This window comes from Fulmarus glacialis, unplaced genomic scaffold (assembly GCF_000690835.1).
Source record: "Fulmarus glacialis isolate BGI_N327 unplaced genomic scaffold, ASM69083v1 scaffold15908, whole genome shotgun sequence".
NCBI classification, from domain to species: Eukaryota; Metazoa; Chordata; class Aves; order Procellariiformes; family Procellariidae; genus Fulmarus; species Fulmarus glacialis.
This window is the reverse complement of record NW_009226659.1, coordinates 27,710-48,945: the sequence shown is the minus strand read 5'-3', so window position 1 is coordinate 48,945 and position 21,236 is coordinate 27,710. Positions and strand designations below refer to the sequence as shown.

The window sequence follows — 21,236 nt, the reverse complement described above, 5'->3', positions numbered from 1 at the left end:
GTAAATCTGCAAAACCTGACTATTATCTGAAGAAAGAAACAAGGTGCCTGTGTAAACCTTGCTCTGCATCACCCAGTGGAAAGCAGGAGTAACTCTACCAAAGCCTAAAGTACATGGCATGAAACTGCTGGCCGTGGGAGTTAAATCAGGCTATGCAGCTTCTTTAAATGCAATAGATTTGACCAGTCTGAGGCACTGCAGAGGGTGTGCGGTAATTTCTTACTTTGCTAGGGAGAGGGAGGTATACCCCTCCTGAGGCACTGCTGATGCAGATGATGTCAGTGAGGTGGAAGAATTGCTGAGGTACCTGTCTCATTCTATCTGTGCTAATAGAACCGCTCAGGTGTTAATGGATCTACCACAAAATATGCAGGCAGCTGTTCAAAAATTCGCATTAAATGTAATGCTCTGTTGAAAGGGAAGAAAGAGATTTGACGAGTACCTGACTGAAGGTCATCATTTAAAGGTTTTCAGCCCCAATGCATGCAAACAGACACTGATGTAAAGACAATGCACTTTCTGAATTTTTTTTTTTTAATTATATTACCTCCTGAGCTTTTAATGGGATTCCTTCCTTTGCAGTCAATGGAGAGTGGATGATGTCCTTATACAGAGCCTATATCTGCACTACAGAAATCAGTTGTTTTTCAAAGCAGCAAAAATGCTCACTAAGAACTTGACCTTCCAGACGCAAACAGTACACAGGTATTTTTTAAAAGTTAATGTTTGGGATAACCTTTAACTGGAAACAGGGATGATTTAATTTCTCATGTTCTTAATCAGTTCTGCAGTTCCAATCTTTAAAATGAGTTAAGTAAACCGACAGACCCACAGCTCTGACTGCATGGAAGTTGTGGGTTTGTTCACACTTTGAACATACCATTAGTTGTCTACATTTACATTCACTCAGGACACTGAGTCAACATCTTCCTCAAACATCGTGAGGCTTTCTGCATGCATACCTAACCTACTGCATAAAAAGGAGATGTAGGAAAGAAAAAGTTGAAACTCTGGAAATAAATAGATCTACAGTTTCCCTTTGCTTCTCAAAGCATGTTCAAAAAGTCTGTGAAGTCCAGGAGGTTACTCACAAGCTTAAATTACATTATTCTTCAGGCATGGAGCACTCAGCACTGTCTAGGAAAATGCCTGAATTTCAATGGCATTGCTCACATGAGTGAATTTACTTCTTGGTGTCTAGGCCCTATCTTCAGATCACATCAGATAATTCCTTGAGGAGTTGTTTTGTCATTCAGCCGAAGGCTTGCTGATGCAAATTTTATTTGGAATTTTGTCTGAATACAGATACCTGCTACCTCTGGCTTGTGGATTACAAGGTATGGCTTGCTACAGGTTTCCAGCCACAAGTCCAATGCAAAAACTCCCATTATAAAAACCTGGAAATGTCAAATTCCTTTTACAGTAGGAGCACAAGGAATTACTAAAATAGACATTTTTGGAATACAGTTGCTCCAGGATCTCAAACATAACTTTACTTTGTAGGAAATAACGATGAGCTTGATGCACTGGGCACTAACAGAAGAAAAGAGAGGAGAACGTACTTTTAAAGCACTTCATTGTCTTCAAGAGATTTTTTAAATGTACCTACTGTGCGAGGTAAGAGTTGATTTTTCCAGCTGGTTCTTTGAATAATTTAACTCTTAAAATGTCTGAAACATCATTTATAAAAGGAACGTGTTTGAGACCACATTAACGTGCAGTTCAAACCACTGTCATCAGACCGTTCACTACCATATCTTCAGGTATGGTGTATGCAAGGCCGATTCTTGTTCCTTAAGTGTTAGTCCTTCCTTAGTATGTTATGACTAAAGGTAGCACTCTGCTCTTGCCTGGCTATACACAGAGTGATGCAAACACTAGGACGTAAGAATGAAACCAGAAGGGAAAGCTGTCTTGAACTGTTAACACTTCTTCTCATGCTGAGGAAGCAATGTTAACTTATTTTATTTCAGGGTATCTCTACAAGCAGGCAGCAGGACGATAAAGATTGGCTTTTGAGTCCAGACCAAATCTTGTTAACTTCAATCCCAGGCAAATCTGCAGTTTAATCTGGATAAAGATTACATAGCAATTTACAAGCGACAGCATTAATCTGCATGTAATGAATTTATTTTTATTTCTACTATTAATAAATGATGTAAAAATTATTTCTGCTTTTTTTGTAGTCTGTTTTTTTCCATGTGTTCTGCAATGAGTCACTTTTTAAAAAAATCTGTTCTTTAAATTTTCTCTTGCTAGATTTTTCTGTGGTGGTAGCAATGACTCCATGCACAAATGAGGTTCATGTACAGGGCACTACCATAAGGCCACATATGCTTATAGCACACAGTCATTTTAAGACTTAATTTCAGGACATGCTGAAGTACAAAGGGGTAATATTACAGTTACCATTTTCAGTGCAAATGAGACAGTAACATTCACCTGGAATATATTTGGGATCACTTATTACCTAGTTAGTGGTACCTAGTACAACATGCTTACAATAAAAGCTTGATAGCATTATACTGGATGAAGAAAGCTGACTGAAGACTGGCAAACAAGTTGCTCTTAAAAATGGGTGTTGGCTTAAGTAAAATTAACAAACAGCCGGAGAAAGTTAATTGCACGCTATTTCTAGCCTATTATTAGCAATTCCTTGGGTCTGAATTTAAAAACCACCACCTCTGACAAACGTCAAGTCTTAAGCCAGGCAACTCCAGCACAACCTCAAGACTACGGAAATTTGGACAGGTCAAACAAATTGCATCACCCGCCGGCACGACAGCAGTACAGCACATGCTGAACTTGACTGGCTCTGCCCATGCCAGCACCTGCCCCTTCCAGCACGGGCTGCTGGGCCGGTGGCAGAGGTAGGGCGCCTATAAAAACCAGCATGCTATTTCAACGATGGAAATACACATCTGGAGGGTTACAGGGCTGATAATTACTGTCGCTGTCCTTTTCTATAGCAAGACCTGAACAGTCTTCAGAGAGCTCTCCCCAAAACAGAAACGATAGAGGTGAAAATGCCTTTTGGTTGCTGTCCTGTTCCACACAAAGAATGTCTTCATTTAGGCACTCTACAGGGAATGTTTATGCTGGATTTCTTCTTCTGCCTCACTTACCCCATCTGTGCTGTTTGCTCATTAATTTAAGGGAAGCCAAAAGGGAAATTTTCACTACCCTTCTGTCCTCGCTATCTTGTCCTCTTCATTGCCCCAGGGCATGGCTGTTAGCAACAGAATGGAAACCACCATGACGCCCTTACTTCCCCAAAAATACTTTCAGCAAATTGCCAAGAGCTGACAATACGCGTATTTTTGTGCTTCTCCCCTCCACCCCCCTGCTGCCAGGGATTTGCATGGGTGCTGCTCCGCTCTGCCCCAGATGGCCTGGCGCACCCGCTGTGTGCCGAGGGCAGATCCTCTAGTGCAGCAGTAACTGCACCTCGCTCAGGCAACTGCTGCTCTGCTGGGCTGTGTTGTGGGCTGGAGCCCGGCCACCCTCCCTCGCCCCAGGGCCACCCTGCTGAAGAGGACCAACTGAAATAAAGGTTGCAGCATTAGGGCTTTTCCTTTGGAGCACATTTTTGTCTTACACTCAGCACGGTACATGTGGTGTCGCTACTAGGGACAACCCCGCTTCCCGTTTGCTCCTTACACTAGCAGGGCTGCTCTTCTGGTTGCTATGACGCCTCTAAACACACTCAAATATTGTGGTAGCAATCACCTGCCAGGTCGACAGTGACTGGGATCATCTTCCTGGTATTCATACAGGGACACATTTTGTTGCTTTTCAAACATATTATTAGGAATACACAGATCCCTTACGAAAACACGCACTTCTGCTAAGCATCATTGTACTACAAGACACACTAAGGGAGAGCTTTCCACTCACAAAAAAGCAGCCAAATACCCCAGCTTTTATTGAAGCAAAGTGGTTTTTGGGACCCTAGCTTTACTGTATGCCACTAAAGACGTGCCCAAGCATGTTAAAACCTGATATACAGGATACATTTCATGGACCTCCCCCCTGCATTATCATCTGTATGGTTTTATGAAGAACTGGGAAGCCACAAAGCACCACCCAGCTGCCTCAGCCACCAGCTAGAATAGCATCAGCTGCACCTTGTGCTGATTCCCATGTGCAGATTCAACGCTAGTGTTGGATACATATCCTTAAGGAGAATGTACATGGAAATATTTCTCTATTATTCATCTCCATTATTCACCTCTGCTATCTTTCCTGCTCTGAATTTCTGCTACTTCTCACCTTCCCTTAATTTTGAGACTGTTTGGATGCACTTTTTCCCAGCTGAAAGAACTACAAGGAGTGAACCATGAACCACAGTATTTACATACTTTTACCTTTTACATTGTGCATACTCTAAAGTGTAAAAAAAGCAGCAGCAGTATTTTCCTTGGAGATGGTAACAGAATTCTATCATACTAAAGTGTACCAAAAGCAAATGAAAAAGGACCCAAATTCTGTCCAGGACTTCTCTACATGGGAATGTTACTTCCCATTAGGAAGTGTATATATTTGAACAGCTGCTGAACTCCCATATTGATTTTGCATCACAAACACTTTTAACTGTTTGTTCATTTTAAAGTGATCTAAGGTAATTCATGCAAGTCTCTTGGACTTGCAGTGTGGGTGTTATTTGAGGCATGCTGTCATAATGAATAGTTCTCCCCATTTAGCAATAAAAAAAGATCTTTGGTACCAGGCTTCTGGAAATTTAAATTTATTCACAAACCTAGTAAGACTGTACTTAAATAGGCCTTATTTTATTCTCCATGTGATCACTGTTGTTATTGAGACAAGTTTGATATCAATTGCACGTAACTTGTTAACATACTTCCTCACATCAAGATGTACTGAGCTCTGCCATCATGACTTGGAATTATTCTTCTACTAATGCAGCTTTTCAGTAGTCATCACTGAAGCATTTAGTTTTGTGCTACTGTATTCCACAGACATAAACCAGTTTACCCCTACATCAGCAACCTTTACTTCCTCAGCAAAAGAAAAAAAATTAAAATTCCACTTGTGTCATTTTCCCAAACGCTGTCATATCTCCTCTTAGCTACACTGCTTTTCATTAACTTACAGGAGAAGAGCTGCTTCCCGTGCTTCTAGGAAAAGATGACGCAGGCAGCTAAGGCAGTTTTGCCCTCACCTAGCTTCAGTGATCCAGAACTTAGCTTGTCTCAGTTTCTAGGCTCCCTCTCCAGTCAGTGGAGAGGGACAGGCATCTTCAGGGATTCATCCACATATTCTAGACACATTTTAGGATGAAGTAAACCACCTTCAGAGTCATTTCTCTCCATCAGCTAGAGAGGCAGCCTAGACAATCTAGATGAAACACAGCTCTCAGGCATTTACACTGCCAGCTGTGTACGCATCAGATGACAGAGAAGAATCTTCTGTTCAGTTCTAGCACTTGCACATCGTCTGCACCTTCCAGTTAGGCAAGAGGAAGAGAAGTCATATACAAAGAGCATTGAAGAGAAAGAAGTAAAGGTTAGAAAAGTGACTAATTCTTTTGTTTATTTTTTTTTTTTAAACTAAAAATTGTTTCCCCATTTTCCCTTTGTTGACTGTATTCTTTCATTACCTATAGTCTCTTCGGGCTCCTAATTTTTTCTTCCTTGACATTAGTATTCCTTAAAAGAACTATCAGTTCTAGACTAGAACTATTCATTTGTGCCTTTTTGACAAATTCCAAGCCTTTCCAAATTTAACATTTCAACAGCACTTTGTCCTCTATTTACATACAGTTCTTCATTCCACGTTTGACTTCTGTCCTTCTACAGCACATCACCTCCTCACTTACTGAACTTCTGTGAGACACCGCAGTGGAAGCGTTTCCTTTTGCTCTTGTAGAGCAATTATCAAGAAGCCGGTACTGAAATATCTTTAAAGAGATACTGAGACATAACAACACTTAAAGCTATAAGGATATTTAAGCAGTTTAAAAGGATTATTTTACACTCCCACTCTTCACCACGTGCTGGAAGAATACCCTTCCCCGCAGCTTAGAGGCGTATTGCATTTTCCTTACCATTACTATTAAAAAAAAAAAGCCAACTGTTTAAATAATTAGAGTATATAAATTTTAACAAGCCTGGTAAAACTGAGACAAATGAATTGTTTCTGAATCTGTGAATGAATGCTGATGTTCTCTTTTGTTAGTTGCAAAAAACCAATATTGCTTTTTAAGAGTCTGTTTCTTATTAAGATTTAGAATACTTATTATTCTGGTATCTGAGCTCCAAAATGTGCAGCACAATACTCCTTGACACCTTGAAGCTATTTTATTTAAAGGAGAAAAGTCTACTAAACTGCACTGCACCAGTGCGGAGAGATGAACAACAGTAATTTAAGGGGAACTTAAAAACATTAAAAATAGTCAGTGGAAAAATGTAATAAGCAATATGAGGGATTGCCACTCTAATAAAGCCTTCATATTCTAAAATACTATTAAAAGTGCATACTACTACTTTTACTTGTGATCTAAATGCAGCCACCTACAAGTTAAGGTATTTCTTTCAAAAAGTAAAGACCATCTATTGAGGGAACTCTTGCTGCCATGGCACAGAATTCAGCTGTTGGGACCGCTGTAAGGTTGAGACAGCTACAATGCAGAACATACTTCTCAGACCTTCGCTACTCTTTGAAACATACTGAGAAAACACAAGGAACCTGTTCAGCATGCAGTTGAATACTACATGCTTTGATTCTGGCAAGGAAGCCTCTGGGGTTTTCCAATGGCTTGACTGGTCTTTTGAAGGTATTTTTAAAATTTCAACTCTTAACTGCTTATGTTAAATGGCTCAGGAATTGTCTGCTTTACAGACTGCCTCTTTCTCAGTCTCTCACTTTTCTTAAGCCCGCAATGTCTAAAACAATATTTGGAGGGAAGTGGGGAAAGAGAGAAATTTATAATAGTGTTCCTGTGTTCTGACTTGATGTACCTCTGACATGCTCCTCAAGATGTGGTGGAAGCCCTCCGTCTGGCTTTTGTAATTTCTTAGTAAGGCAAGGAATTAATAAATCAGAAGACAGCCATGACAAAGAGTTGTTGGTTTTTTTTTCTTTTTTGGGAAAAGACTGCTCCTGTAAACAGAACTGAGTAACTGGAACATCATTTTCATGCAAAGCAAGACTTAGTTTGACTGTCTCTGAAAGAAAGAGACTGACTCTAAACTGACTCTGTCATTGCTACTTTTGCATGCAGTGGCTGATCCTCTTTTTTTGCATATCCCAAAAGAAATTTATGTAAATTTTTGCCACAGTAAAAATGAAAGATGATTTCAACCAATAGCTGTTTTCTCCCCCTTTCCTCATACCAGCTCATCAGGCCATATGTCTTCATGAAAGAGATGACTAGAATATTGAAGCTAACACCTCTGGAACAGCCAGCTCTGCCTGCACATCAAGCTGACAGAAGAAACTGTTCTACAAACACTGTTTAATCCTGTACAATTCCGATGGGTAGGTCTCTCTTCAAACAAGGTTTTCAGTAGCAGCTGGGTAGGCAGAAAGAGATGAGAAACATAGCAAGAGAAGGAGGAAGACAAAGCTGTTTTGTGTCACACAGTACAGCTTCTCAGTCATTAATAAGCAGCAGCACAGGCTTAGAAAAAAAAAATGTAGTTTTAAATGCGTAACACTAGAAGCAGGAACAGAAATCCCCCTTCTTCCCATTCTTCAACATAAAGACAGTGCAAGCTTGCTTGTGCAGCCATCTCAATGAAGCATAAGCACTTCTCTAGAAGCATTTTTTAAGACTATCAGAGAAAAGGTTTCCACATTTTAGTTGTGGATGATATGAGTTTCTCCACTGACAAAATGTAGTTGTTGAATGAAAGATTTTTTTTCTTCTTCCCTCAAAAAATGTGTACTTGCCCTTTAAACGAAGAACTCTTATAGAAAAATAAACACCATGTATGATAATAGATATTTATCATTTGACTTGACAATAAAAGCACAATGTTCAAAAATAAGTCAAGTAGTTTTTTTATCTTTGTAGAAACTGATGTCAACATGCAAACTATTACAGTTAAAAGATTATTAACCTGTAGCTAATTAAGTATCATAATATAATCAATCCTCTGGATTATATCTTGCAATAAAGTAAGCATCATCCATCTTCATTACGATCTCTTCCCTGTTCTCTGAAGAGAGCATGAGCACACTGACAAAGAGCAAGGTTGGCAGTAAGTCTGAACAGTGGTTTATGAAATGTGGTACGTCATAACACAATCCTAAGGAAGAGGTCTTTCAGTAAGCAACAACTAGGACAGATTCTTAGCTAAATAACTTCCTGAGTTTGATGTAGAATATTGGCATGGCATCATCGATGCTGGTATTTTCAGCTTCATACTGCAACAATACAAACCATCTATTCTGGCCTGTCATGAACGAAAGCAATTTAAGCAGCATAATACCATGCCAAAGAGGCGGGGCTGAATAGTCTAAAGTGCTGCTCAAATACAGCTGTGACTCAGACTGGATACGCTCACACAGCGTAGTTTGGGTGAGAGGTAATTCTGGGTTCTCTACACTATGTGTCACAGTACAGTGTGACCCTTATGTAATATCTGGCTTTGATGTTCTACCACATTTGCCATCTTACAAGTTGCAGTACCTACATATTGTGCATTGCAGAGGAAAGAAGTACAGTGCACGCCAGGAATGGAAGTGATATGAGTGGTCCGTAAACAAGCAAACAAAAGCTTGCTATCTTTTTTCCCCCTCCATTTGTTTCTCTGTAGGCTATGGTCCTATCCAAAATACTTCTGTCTGTTACAGAAAGCCATCTTGTTTTACTGGCAGTTCCTAACTACAGTGGCTAGTTGTCCAACTATTCCTAAAGTGTTGTGTGGCAAGACTTAATCACCAAGGAGAGGACAAGAAAAAGAAAAACACTGTTTAAGGGGACAGCACAGTGCCCAATGAAGCTGATAGCAGGAATACTGCTAACCCATCAGTTATTTTTAATTTTGTCAAAATAAAACAAGATACTTTATTCTAAGTGTATTTGTAGAAACATAAAACATGGTTTAAATTTTTTTTTTTTTTTTTAAACCCACCATTTGAGGCATTGTTCTCACTACCACAGCAGATAGCTGGACTGCAGTGGAAAACCAAGAAAATCCTGTGTGATCTCAGCTGTATATACAAAGGCCTTAAAAACTGGAAGTTGGGTTTTTAAGCATGCTTGGCTTAAGATACTCAACAGTCAAGTGGAGATATTCATGTATCATTCCAGTTCACACCGTGGATATATTACTGTAACACTCCCATAACAAAATTACAAGACACATGTATGTTCTTGGGACGGCCCAGTTTTAGGACGCACTACAAGGGTCTGAGAAAATTGAGAAGCTGAAAAAATTATAGAATAAGGAAAAGCTAACATAAGAGTTCATCAATATTTTTCTTCTGAAGCTTGGAGGATTCATGCATACTGTTACAGATTCAGGCATACTGTTCTATGCAGAGGCATAAAGTCATATACATTTTAAACAGAAAAGCAAGTAAGTTGCCACTACTATTTTATGCTGTTAAATTTCAACTTTTTCACTTCTTAAAAAAAAGTATTAAAAATCTTGTTTGGAGAAACTTCCAACCATTTCTGAACATGTGCCTTTCCCCGAAGACAAAAGGTGCTGGATTTGCTCAGGACTGAATTTCTGTTAAGTATTCTTAGTTTCAAAACAGATGAGGACTGAATATATCTTGAACATTGAAAAACTAGTCACACCTGTCAATTAAAGGGAATAAGATAAAAATTTTGCTTACCTTTCCATGAACAATGATTTTGATAAAAAAAAATTTATCTAGTAGATAATATCCATTTAACAACGTATTATGTTACTAGAAAGGACATGTTTAAATCAATCTTCAAGCAAATTTCCTTAATTACAGCAAAGTCACCTTAAACATTTCCCCTGCACCTCCCCACCCTGAAATCCTTATGGTCATCAAATACGTAATGCATCATTTGGGGATACGTAAAAAAACCCACCAAAGTCAACAACAGCTCTTATTTAATATCTAGTGCTCAGACTCTTCTTATGGGGTGGGAGAAAATATGGTTACATTATATGTTATTATGTTTACAGTACTTAAGAATGCAAAATCAAATCCTATGATATCATAGGTTGTTGTATTTATCAATCTTTCAAATGATACTAGCTTTAAAAATATTGTAAACTGATCCATAGCTAGCAAGGTTAAGTGAAGACCAGACACTCACTTCTGCAGGCATTCCAGCTCCGAAGGCAGGTCACAACCTACATAAACTCTATTCATTAAACTGTATTCTAACAGTGCACAAAAACAGGGATCCTACAAGAGAAGATTAATGATTGATTTAAATCATGCTGCTCTGTGAAGTGAATTTTCAAATAAACTAACATGGCACATGAATACAGGAGATTTAATAGGACCTTTTCCAGAAACAGAACTCTACAAATGGTGCAAGCATGGTCCAATATGGGAGGAAGATACCTATAGCTGCTGTTAAGTTACATTGGTTGCACACAGGTGTGGGGAGACTAAACTTTCTATTCAGACCATTTCTGGAATACTGCTTTCCTTATTATCTGGAAAGTCAGACATAACATCCTTATCAGGTATTAAGAAAAGCTCATCTTATTCCTATAGAAGGACCATGTATGGGTTCAAAAGGAGACCGCCTCCCTGGCAGGCTGTTATATTGATTGGGAACAATCACTTCTACCACCCTCCATTTAAAAAGTGAAGCAACTGCATTTTGTGAAGAGTCTGATCGCATAAGGTTATTCGGAACACGCTTACAGGACTTGCAGGCTACTGGAGAACTTCAGCATTGAGGTTCTGACCTCTTCTAGAGAGAAAAAGGAGGTAGAAGCCTGTATGCACAGAGCAGCATTACAATTTCCTTTGTGCTTGGGAGTCTACTGTGTGGGTGCCTGAACTGTCCATACTTATAGGAACCTATGGAATTCAGATATTCCCAAATGCGGACTGAGGACAGCGTACCAATTCTTAACATAATTCTGATGTTCCCTCAAATCAGATTAACCCCCAAAATAATTCATTTACTGTGGCAAATACCACATGCAATTCAAAGATATAAAAACAAAACTTACTTTCACAAGAACATGAGGATTTCCCACGACAATCAGCAAAGCTTTTGCTCTAGTAATTGCTACATTAAATCTCTTCGGGTTAGAGAGAAAGCCCAAACAGTATTTGTCATCACCAAATAAGCCTTCATGAGATCGCACCTAAAATTAATTAGGGATAATTTTAGAAATGGAATAAGAAAGCAACTTACCTAGCCATAGTGTAACTTTAACATAATATTTGCTTACTGCAGCAATCCACAGCTCAGTGTCAGCAACGCACAAGCTAGCTTCATAATCCAGATTTCAGGTAACTATTTCCCACCGTTAGCTTTCCCACAGAAGGTCTGTCCTCCAACAGGCTGCTAATGCAACTTCAGCAATTTCAAGAGAATGGTGTACTAGTTTCATTTTGGCATCAGGACTATCCACTGTAATTTGAAACACAAGATACCAAAACTGCTTCCTAAAAACCAGTGATTTTATCTTTTCAGTAGAAGAAATGCTAGAGCTGCTGGTATTCTAACTCCTACAGTTGAATTACAATTCACAGTGTGTCTTTCTGCAAGCCTTCTTCAGTAGTCTCATCAGTGTGCTTTGACTTGGCTTAGAAAAAACAGCCAAAGCAACTAGTGTGCTATTGCTCATTAAATTTTCACCTCTATCTATTTCATCTATATGTGAATCCATCTCTGATAAAAGAAAATTTTCATGACCTAAATAATGAGTCCTTATAAATAGGAGCATAATACATGCCTAGAACTACTTTAAGAGAGATACAATGCTGGATTGAAAAATTACGGTATGACACAGAACAAAGAAAGTAAGCATAGTACCACTGCCCTCAGGAAAAAAAAAAACAAGCAAGAAAATCACACACACACTTCCCCCAAGCCACAAAAGGACACCCAAAAAACAACTGTTCCTCCACCCCTGCATTCACCCTGCTTTCCAGTGCTTTGGTTGTTTACATAGCTGTTTTATCCTCCTCTCTCCTGGAAATTCTATGTACTCCTGTGAGAAGTAGTCCAGTACTAGTCATATCTTCAGCTACACATTCCTGGTCTATACTTCCTCCTTTGATCAGTTTGCCTTATATGCCATTACTCAGACTTACACAGGCTCTGCCTGTACTGTACATTCTTGAACAGCCCTGAGGGATCCCAGGTCACAAACACCTCAGGAACTCCACCTTCTAAACACTTAAATCTTTGACTTTACTTAGAGACTTACTGCACCAAAACTACATTACCATTTTGAAAAAGGCAAGCATATGCAGACTTTTTTTGTGTTCTGAACTGAATGCCATACTGTAGAAATACAGCTATATAGGGCCCATAATGCCCACCAAGAGAAAGTCTAAACCCTCAAACACAATCACGTACACTGAACTGGTATCACTTGCTGATGTTCAAAGTATTAAGCAAGCCTTTCTCTGAAGTTTCCCAACTGTCTTTTCCATTGATCCAGCACAGACTTTTACTTCTGTCCAGGAGTTCATTGTGCCTACAACAGTGCGCATTTGATGGATGTCATCTCAGAACACAAAGGATTGGTATCACATATTCTGGTAGCAAGAAGCAGTCTGCAAAAAGCCCCAGTAGCCATCAGCTGACTTATCAGCTGCTGCTTATAATTCTTGACTCCACATTGATTTCTCCTTAGAAGCACAAAGAAGAGTCTCCTGTCAAGAGCCCCAGCCAACAATCTTACATGCCTGAGAAGACAAAGGACAGAAAAGTAGGACATAAAGAAGCTGCTGTAGTTTCTCCCTTTATGGGGCTTTCATGTGAATTCAAATACCAGGGATATGTGCATGCACTGGAGTAGTATCTAGCATTTAGAGAGAGGGAACTGGCATATACCGGCATTAACCTCAGCTCAGCCTCAGTGTCTTCTGAAGCCTGATGTCTCAGTGGCTACAGATAGGATTTCCACACTCTAGTCAACTGCCTGAAAACTATGACTACATCTTTGTCATCTGCACGTAACATGCACTAAGATATTTCAGAAAAAAGAGACATCTGCTGAAGCATATTGGTCATCAAGTTTGCAAAAGAAGGTGAGAGACAAGCTGCCAGATTCCAAATAATAACAGCAACTCTCCCCCATTATTCTGTGACACAATCCTCTCCTTCCCCCTTTGTCAAATGCAAGGGATGGGATCAACACAAATCCACAAGCATCATCTTCCCAAACATGCATCTTCCTACATGTCCTGAACGCTCCCTTTTGTCAGCACTTTTCTGAAAGACCCATTTATTGCAGAGTGAAACTAAATATCTCTGCATTTTCATGGTTATCTAAAAATCTATAGTGATGCGGTTTATGCCCCTATACCTTCATATTTACATAGATGTAGTCAACCAAAACTAACTCTGAATGAAAGAGGTGATGTACTGTTAAAATGATGGCCTGTGACTAGTGTACTGCTAAAGTAGAAACAGCATGGATTACTTTTTTTCCCCAGACCCTTTCTTCAAGGCATTTGATAGCTTCAGATTAAAAAAACTAGCACCTAGAAAACACCTTTACCAACATCCCTGTAATACAACAGCGCAGCACTTAAAGTGCACCATCAAGATGATCATGAAAGACTACCAAGTGCTCTCCTATCAATGCAAAATAAATAACTTTGTGATAAAGGGTATTCAACTTCCAGGCACAGTCAGCATTGGTGTCTGGGAAGTCATCAGTTGTATACCATTAAGTGATGATTCTCAAACCAAAGGTGAAAAAGAATGTGAGAACCTACATCAGCTTTTATAAGTCAAATAGCAATTACTTTTTAATACTGTGATTTACACAGTTGTCTCTCTAATATTTATAATGCATCCAGTTTCCATTTTCCCTATGCACATTTAAGGGAAAGGTACATTATCCACATGAAACTCTAGAATAAATTCAGCACGGTTATCTACAAAGGTTTAAGGTTTACCTCAAAATCACAGATGCTGTACTGTTTCCATGCACTTAAAAATAAGTTCTGTTTTCAAATACTGTGAGAGACTGACAAAAATATAGCTTTTAAATTTATTTTTTATTTTTAAAGCCCTATATCAAAAAAGAAACAGAGAATTAGACACATACAAAAACTCTCCACAGGACCACAACAAATATACATACTGTTGATAAGATGATAACCATGTACTCCTGCCCTTGAAACTCTTCTACTGTACCAACTTTAATATCTGCCAAATCAATACTTCTCAGAAGAAATCTAATTTTTTCCACCTACAAAAAAAAAGTGTTTGAAGGAATTTATTTTTACATTTGAGAGTGGATTACTTCAAAACTGAAAACATACTACATATACAAGTGTGTGATTTAACACAGAGATGTCACAGGGAATGCCTACACCAAACTTAGCCATCACCCACTAGTGAGGTTTTAAAATAAAACAACAACTTTTCCTGAGAAGTATCACGCTTACTACACAACTTAGAAGGTGAAGTACTCACTACCATCATTTAAACAGAAACCAACAGTTTTTTAATAAACCGGATTTTAATGAGAAGAACAACTTAGATCCATAAACCCTTTTCTTCCAGTGTGTATTATATCTAAAACATGCTTACCACAGATGTGGTAGGGCAAGCAGCTTTCCCCAGCCCCTCAAGAAGACGGTGGAGAGATTCCACCTTTGCTTGCCAACTGCATCATGCAGAGTGAAAGACAGAGGTGAGATTTGACCTTAAGTACCCTCCGAAAAAGAGAAAGAGAACAAGGAGTCTCATGCACTGGAACGCTGGTATGTGCGGGATCAGTATATTACCCTCTGCTAAAAGCTGCTTGGAGACTATACCTTAAGTGCTCCAAGAAATTTACCAAGAAATCATGCCTGGCTAAGCTGAGGATTACAGTCAATGACTACTTTCTAATCAGCGTTCCTGCAATACAAGGTGGCTTTCTTGAAGCGGACATTACTATTATATGTCTTGCATCATAGGCAGATGAAGGACATAATCATATTAAATGACGTGAAATGTTTTAGGAGTATGAGAGGTTCAGTCACATCAATACCATATATAAATATTTGAGAAATAACAGTAACTGTAAACATAGGCAGGTACATACACCTGACCAGTAGGATCACTACAGGCAGAGCTACAATTTGCAAGTGAGATTTCTTCAAAAGGGGTTGGTCTTTTCCACACACCTCACAGTGTTTCCCACAACCCACACATGCAAGGCCATGAATACTGAGATGTTAACACCAAGAAAAACAATATGCACACTGTCCAGAGCATCCTCTGGAAGTCCAAGGAGTCTTTTTAAAATGAAAGCAGACATCACATACTTAAGACTTGAATAAAAATAGTTTTAAAAATAAAGCACAGCATTTGAAGTTGACATTCAACATTCTCTACAGGTTTAAATAACAGCACAAACTTCAAATCTGATTACGGGACAGCTAAGAAGTACCAATTCCTCTAGTCTCCTCAAAGCCATAACAAAGTGACATGCCACTTACTTCACTACATTTCTCTTTTGTTCCACTCCTCAGTGCAGAGAGTAAGTGACAGAATCAGATTGCTGTTCAATAATACATTCCTGACCTGCGCTCTTTACTCCCAACAACTGAAAAATCTGCTTCTGTCTCCAAAACTGCAAGCAGATCTCTCCTTAATAATTTCCTGATTTTTAAAACTAAAAAAAGTAGAATGCCATTACTGCTGTCTTTCTCTAGGTTTAGATTTCAATGGAAACATCATTAATGATTGATAATACTCTGTGTAATAGGACACACAACAGTGAAGTTTTGAGATATGCCTCCCTGCTTTAACAAACCACAGTCACAATGTAAAACCACAAGATGAAATACAGTGACTTTGAAGTTCTTAGACATCAGTTATACCTGTTTACGATATGGTGTAATCACTCCAATATCAGTCACTGACACTGCAGCGTTTTCATTTTTAGCAAGGTGACAACAATACTGCATTACTTGAACTGCTTCAGTTGGATTAAACCATGAAGGACTGTGGCCTTCACGTGTTTCACTGCCCTGTATTAGGGGAAAGGAAACGAGAAGATGAAGACCAGGTGCAGAAGTGACTACATATTTATTAGTAGATTATTCTTATACATCCTAAACGCAAAAATATGTGATGTGATGTAATGTTATATACAATTTCTCTTCTTCGCTACACACCCTTTCCAATGAACAAGCATCACCTAACATTTTATATTGGTTTTTTTTAAGCTGAAGAATTTATATGACAACAGTACTTAAAGTGTGCAACAAAGGAGTTGAATCTCAACTCAGAATAACATGTGTTAGCAAGTTGGTATCTTACTTTTGTGCAAGGTAGAAGAGTTCAAAACCAAGCCTCTCCAAGCAGTGGATATTATCACTTTTTACTAACTTCTTGGAAGACTAAAGAAAAACATTTTTCCAAATTTTTTCCCCTGCCTACTTAAGCCTTAATAATCCTCTAGTTTTAGAGGCCTGTATTCATTCTTATGTAGCAAACTCTCATCAAAAGTAACCTAAAGGCAGCTGACTGTAGCTCCATCTTGGTCAATCTACCAGGAATTTAAATTTGTATCAAAATGTCTCCACAATACACTTCAATGGGCAGCTGCTCAAGTTCTTAGCAAACATTTGACTTCAGTAGTTGTTTCTAAAACCAGATGGTCAGGAAGTCACATTACTCACAAGATAAAGTTCATTCTTTTTTCATATCCTTTCTGGAATTCATTCTAAAGAAAACTCATCTACAACATCAGCAAACTTCTATCAGGCCTCCTTATTCATACTTTCACTACACAAACATTTTACATACCCTTATTCCATGAAAAATTAATGGAAATCCCTTCCTGGGCAATTTCCCCCAATGCAACAATGAAGTTACTACTGAAGTGTCTGCACAAACTTCTAGCTCCTTATGATAAAACAATTTAGATGGCAAGGCAAGCAATGCAGAATGTGACCTGTAGTTCTTTACAAGTTTTGTGACCTGCAAAGACAAAAACCAAAATCCGTAACTGAAACAGATAATTATTCAGAGTTCACAGTACACACCTCCCAAGCGGATACTACCTTACCATCCTCTAGCATTTAGCTTTTCTAAAGCTGCTGAAGAACTGTATTAAAGGCAAAAACTGCAGGTGTAATCTTTTAAGTAAATACTACATAAAAGCAGTTTTTTGAAGGACCACCTCTTTCCCCTCCAAAGGAAAAAAAATAAAAAAAGAAAAAAAACCTGAATGTACGTGATAGATGAATTGGTCATTCTCCAGTTTCTTAAAACATTTGATCTTTTTTTAAGAGATTCCGATTCTTTTCATGGGGTTTCCATGGATGTAATCTGTTTTTCTGAGGAAGTCTTGACAGGCAGAAAGGGAACATCAGAACAGCTGATAGAACCTGGCCTTAGAAACCAGAAATGTATTTGTCTTTAAATGAAATAATGGCCTTAAGGAAGCATTCCAGCCAGTAACAACCAGCTCAAAAGAGTCCTGTAAAAAGACTAACATACGATACTCAAGTCCAATGGTATCTTTAAAGCCCTCACACTTCCTGCTGTCTCACTATGCCAATTCTCCTTAAGCGTTGTATAAGGAACACAACAATGAAAGTTTGCGGTAACAGATTTTAGGAGGAAGCGTGACAGGTTTTTCAGTAGGTTGAACCCAACCTAAAGCCTAGGGCTAAACACCCGTGCTTTCCCCCTGAAGTATGCCATCAGATTTCCTCCCTCCTCTGCTTACCTGGTCATCTAATCATCTTTTGCTCTCAGTCTAATTCTTCAAAGTATATTACCACAAGAATGGGAAGGCATCTTAGTAAGTTTAACTTCAGCCCTATATTTCGGATTCAGACAATAATTTAAAGCAGCTGAAACATCTGTGCCTGTTTATGTACTATGCTACCTCTGCCACTTAACACAGGCCTTAGGTACTTCACCATACAAGAGTTTTGGGAAACTATCCTTCAGAGGAAGAGGTGATGAAGAGACAGGAACAGTTTCTTTTTTCCCCTTCCTGAAACATGATGTTTGCAAAATTAATCTTTATGTTTGAAGAGGAGGCTTTGTTTGTCTTTTTATGTTAAAAGTACAAGTTGTACTTGTTCATTTGTGGAAAATTAAGTTATGAAGTTAGGGTAAATGTGGACAATGGAGACGGAAGGGAATTTTAAGCCATTATTTAGAATTCTGCTTTGTGCACCATATTTGACTTATTCTGCTTAAGAATAGAGAACCCCTTCAAAGAAGGGTTTTAACATGCTGGTGGGCTCAGCATCCTTGCTATTCAGAATATATATTCAAAATAATCAAGCTTTCCTAGAGAACTAATGCTCAAGCTAGACTTATCACTAAGCATCAGAGAGCAAAAAGGTGGTAAGGAAACAGCAGGAACCAGTTTCTCCTTTCTGATTTAGATGAAAAAAAAAATTATTTAAAATTGTAGTTTTACTCACCAACAAAGGATTATATGCTCCACAGGCACTAAAAGCATCCTCATCTCTCAGATATATCTCTCTTGATGTCAGTCTTTCCAGCAAGGACATATTTAATCCAAAACTCAGTGCAATTTTAGATTTTATTACTGGCCCTAACTGCTTTGGATCTCCAACAAGAACTATCTGTATATCCAATTAAAAAAAAAAAATCCACCTTGTAGTAAAACAGTTATTAAAAAATGTAGTTCCAATAACAATATACACACTTCAGAATTCAAAGGTCAATTTATATCAAGTACTCTGCTTTCCTCCAAACATCTAATCTGTTTGTGAAGGAGGGTTAGGCCCAGGACTGAAGTACACTGTTGTCTTAAACTAAGAAAGCATATTTTTATTTTGACATCTTCCACACGCTGAATCCTGTCCTACCAATGTAGACTTGTTTTAGATGTAAAACAACTCATTTAAGTGTGGGAAATGGATATTGTGCATGAATAAGATTTATTACAAGTACTCAGAATTTCATACTCATTACCAGGGAATGGCTGCTTGCATTCTACATCATTCACAAAAATAAAAACAGTAAACCAAACTTTTCCTTTCAGTAAATGATGCTAAGAGAACTACCTGTCCATTAGCTTCTGAAATCAACCCAATAGGAATCAGGCTCTCTGGTTCACTTGCTTGTCCTGCCTCATCCAGAATCACATGAGTGAAGTGTCCAAGCCTAGAATTAAACAACATGAACGCAAAACAGGGCTGTTTTCAGATTAGTTCATTCTGCCACCCTGTGGTTGACCTCAGCAATTCTGTTAATTTCCTTGTCAAGTGTGCCAGGCAACGCCACACACACACACAGAGCTGTGGAGATGGATATTTTCAACATGGAATATAGAAGAAAACAACCCAGTAAATTTAATTTGTCATCTTTGATTTTGCTTACATACTCCAATATACACAACCACTCCTTATCTTAAAGCATTGTTTATACCAAGGTTAAGACACTTAGAAAAGCTTTCCTTGTTCTCCATTTCCTTCAGCTATTTTATTAGAACAATGCACTTGGTGTAGCAAAGACAATTCCCAGGCTTTGTTTCTACCAAACAACTCAAACCAGTTAGGCTTCAGAGTGTCCTTTTCCAAAGTTAAAATCAAAATCAGAGGAATCTTTAGTTAACAGCACTTGACATGGTGACTGTTTACAGTTAGTAAAGGTGACTTGATAAAATCCAAATACAATATAATTTTTAGGTGTTTTTTTTTTAATTTTGAGCCCAAATGAGTGTCAACAGCAATATAATTTCCAAGCCTCCCACTGGTAGTGGAGAAGAATTTATTGTGTCAAAAATGTTTAACATTATTCAAAATGATTCTTAAATTTACCCTGGAGAAAATCCTTGCTCAAACATTACTAAAACTAAGTGGCTTGCTAGGAAGACAATTTCAAAACAGAGGCACATGCAATAAACTGTATTAAAACAGCTCAAGTTACACTACAGAGGGTATCTAAAAGCTCTGGGTTTCATAGCATCCAGCTATTTCAGTGATATTCCTATCTATAGTACTCTACCGTATTTCTGTTTGATAAAACATTCCTGCACTGCTGCATGTGGTAATTATTATCCTGAACCACGATGCTTTCCGAATATCATCACCATCTTTGCAGTAAGGTTTCACCATGTCATCAATTTGCTGCAGAAACAAAAAGGTATTTTGTAACACAAAATGTTGCTCTAACACTAAACATTTTAATTTGAATAAAAAAGCCCACTGAAAACTATTCAGAAGCTGAGCAAAACACTTAGATTTAGACCCATTCATACAACAAAATGAATTCTTCATTAATTTGTCTAAACAAAGTAGTACATATGCAAGACATCTGCGTTTTCTTTATTGTAAGGATCAAAACTGAACATATGGATGTTTCATATACATACAAATATGTATATAAATATATACATATATATAAAATGCACACACAATGTGTGTGTACTGTATAAAGATGACAATCCTACTTGCCTACTTTTCTGTGTAAGTAGTCTTAATTTGGAGACAAAGGTTTGTCTTCAGTAACAGATTTTAGGATCGCTCTGTAAGTCAAAGCATCTTACCACGTTAAAAATCCCACCAATATGTATGTGCTGCTTGCGGAGTTACGCACTGCAGGAAAGAGGTTAAGATTTTATGCTCATACAATCAAATTAAGGACTAAGATCAACATTTTCCAGTTAATCTTCTGGAAAAGCTGAAGTAATATGTTCGTACTTTGGATCCTAAACAAGCCTAATGAGCCTAATAACCACTGACAGTTACATTACTAAATCAGTATTTTAAGATCAAAATATTAAAATGGAAATATTAACTGGCAGATATCTATAATATTTACCTCTGCTGACCTGAAGCTAGCATTAACTCGGACCATAGCTCCTGATTTTAACAGATTGCTTTGATGCAGCCGCAAGCAAATCAGATCTGTTGCAGCATTTGATGGCGCACAAACCAAAATTCGACTATCTGGTAGAGTATAATGTATCTACGTTAAAGAAGATGGACATTAAAAAAAGGTTATTTAGAGAAGTAGCAATAGCTCAAACATGCCCATTTTGTTTCACTGAATACAGAATCCAGAAGAGTTTTGCATACACGTTATATTCATCCATCCTTTTGCAGTTCAAGAACACTAGTCTTGACAGTCATGACTA

The 21,236-nt window shown here is 38.2% G+C and overlaps 1 protein-coding gene across 1 annotated transcript in view; it reads right to left on the bottom strand.

Moving 5' to 3' along the window:
- The window catches only part of MOV10L1 (Mov10 RISC complex RNA helicase like 1), a gene marked incomplete at its 5' end in the record, with an annotated part of 57,133 nt that overhangs the window by 9,599 nt on the left and 26,298 nt on the right, over positions 1–21,236 (bottom strand). The window contains 9 exons of the mRNA XM_009582887.1: positions 10,271–10,362; positions 11,148–11,285; positions 14,250–14,357; positions 15,982–16,131; positions 16,913–17,086; positions 18,553–18,717; positions 19,162–19,261; positions 20,105–20,226; positions 20,921–21,067. Coding sequence (XP_009581182.1) covers positions 10,271–10,362; positions 11,148–11,285; positions 14,250–14,357; positions 15,982–16,131; positions 16,913–17,086; positions 18,553–18,717; positions 19,162–19,261; positions 20,105–20,226; positions 20,921–21,067 — 1,196 coding nt within the window. The remainder of the gene's footprint in view (positions 1–10,270; positions 10,363–11,147; positions 11,286–14,249; positions 14,358–15,981; positions 16,132–16,912; positions 17,087–18,552; positions 18,718–19,161; positions 19,262–20,104; positions 20,227–20,920; positions 21,068–21,236) is intronic.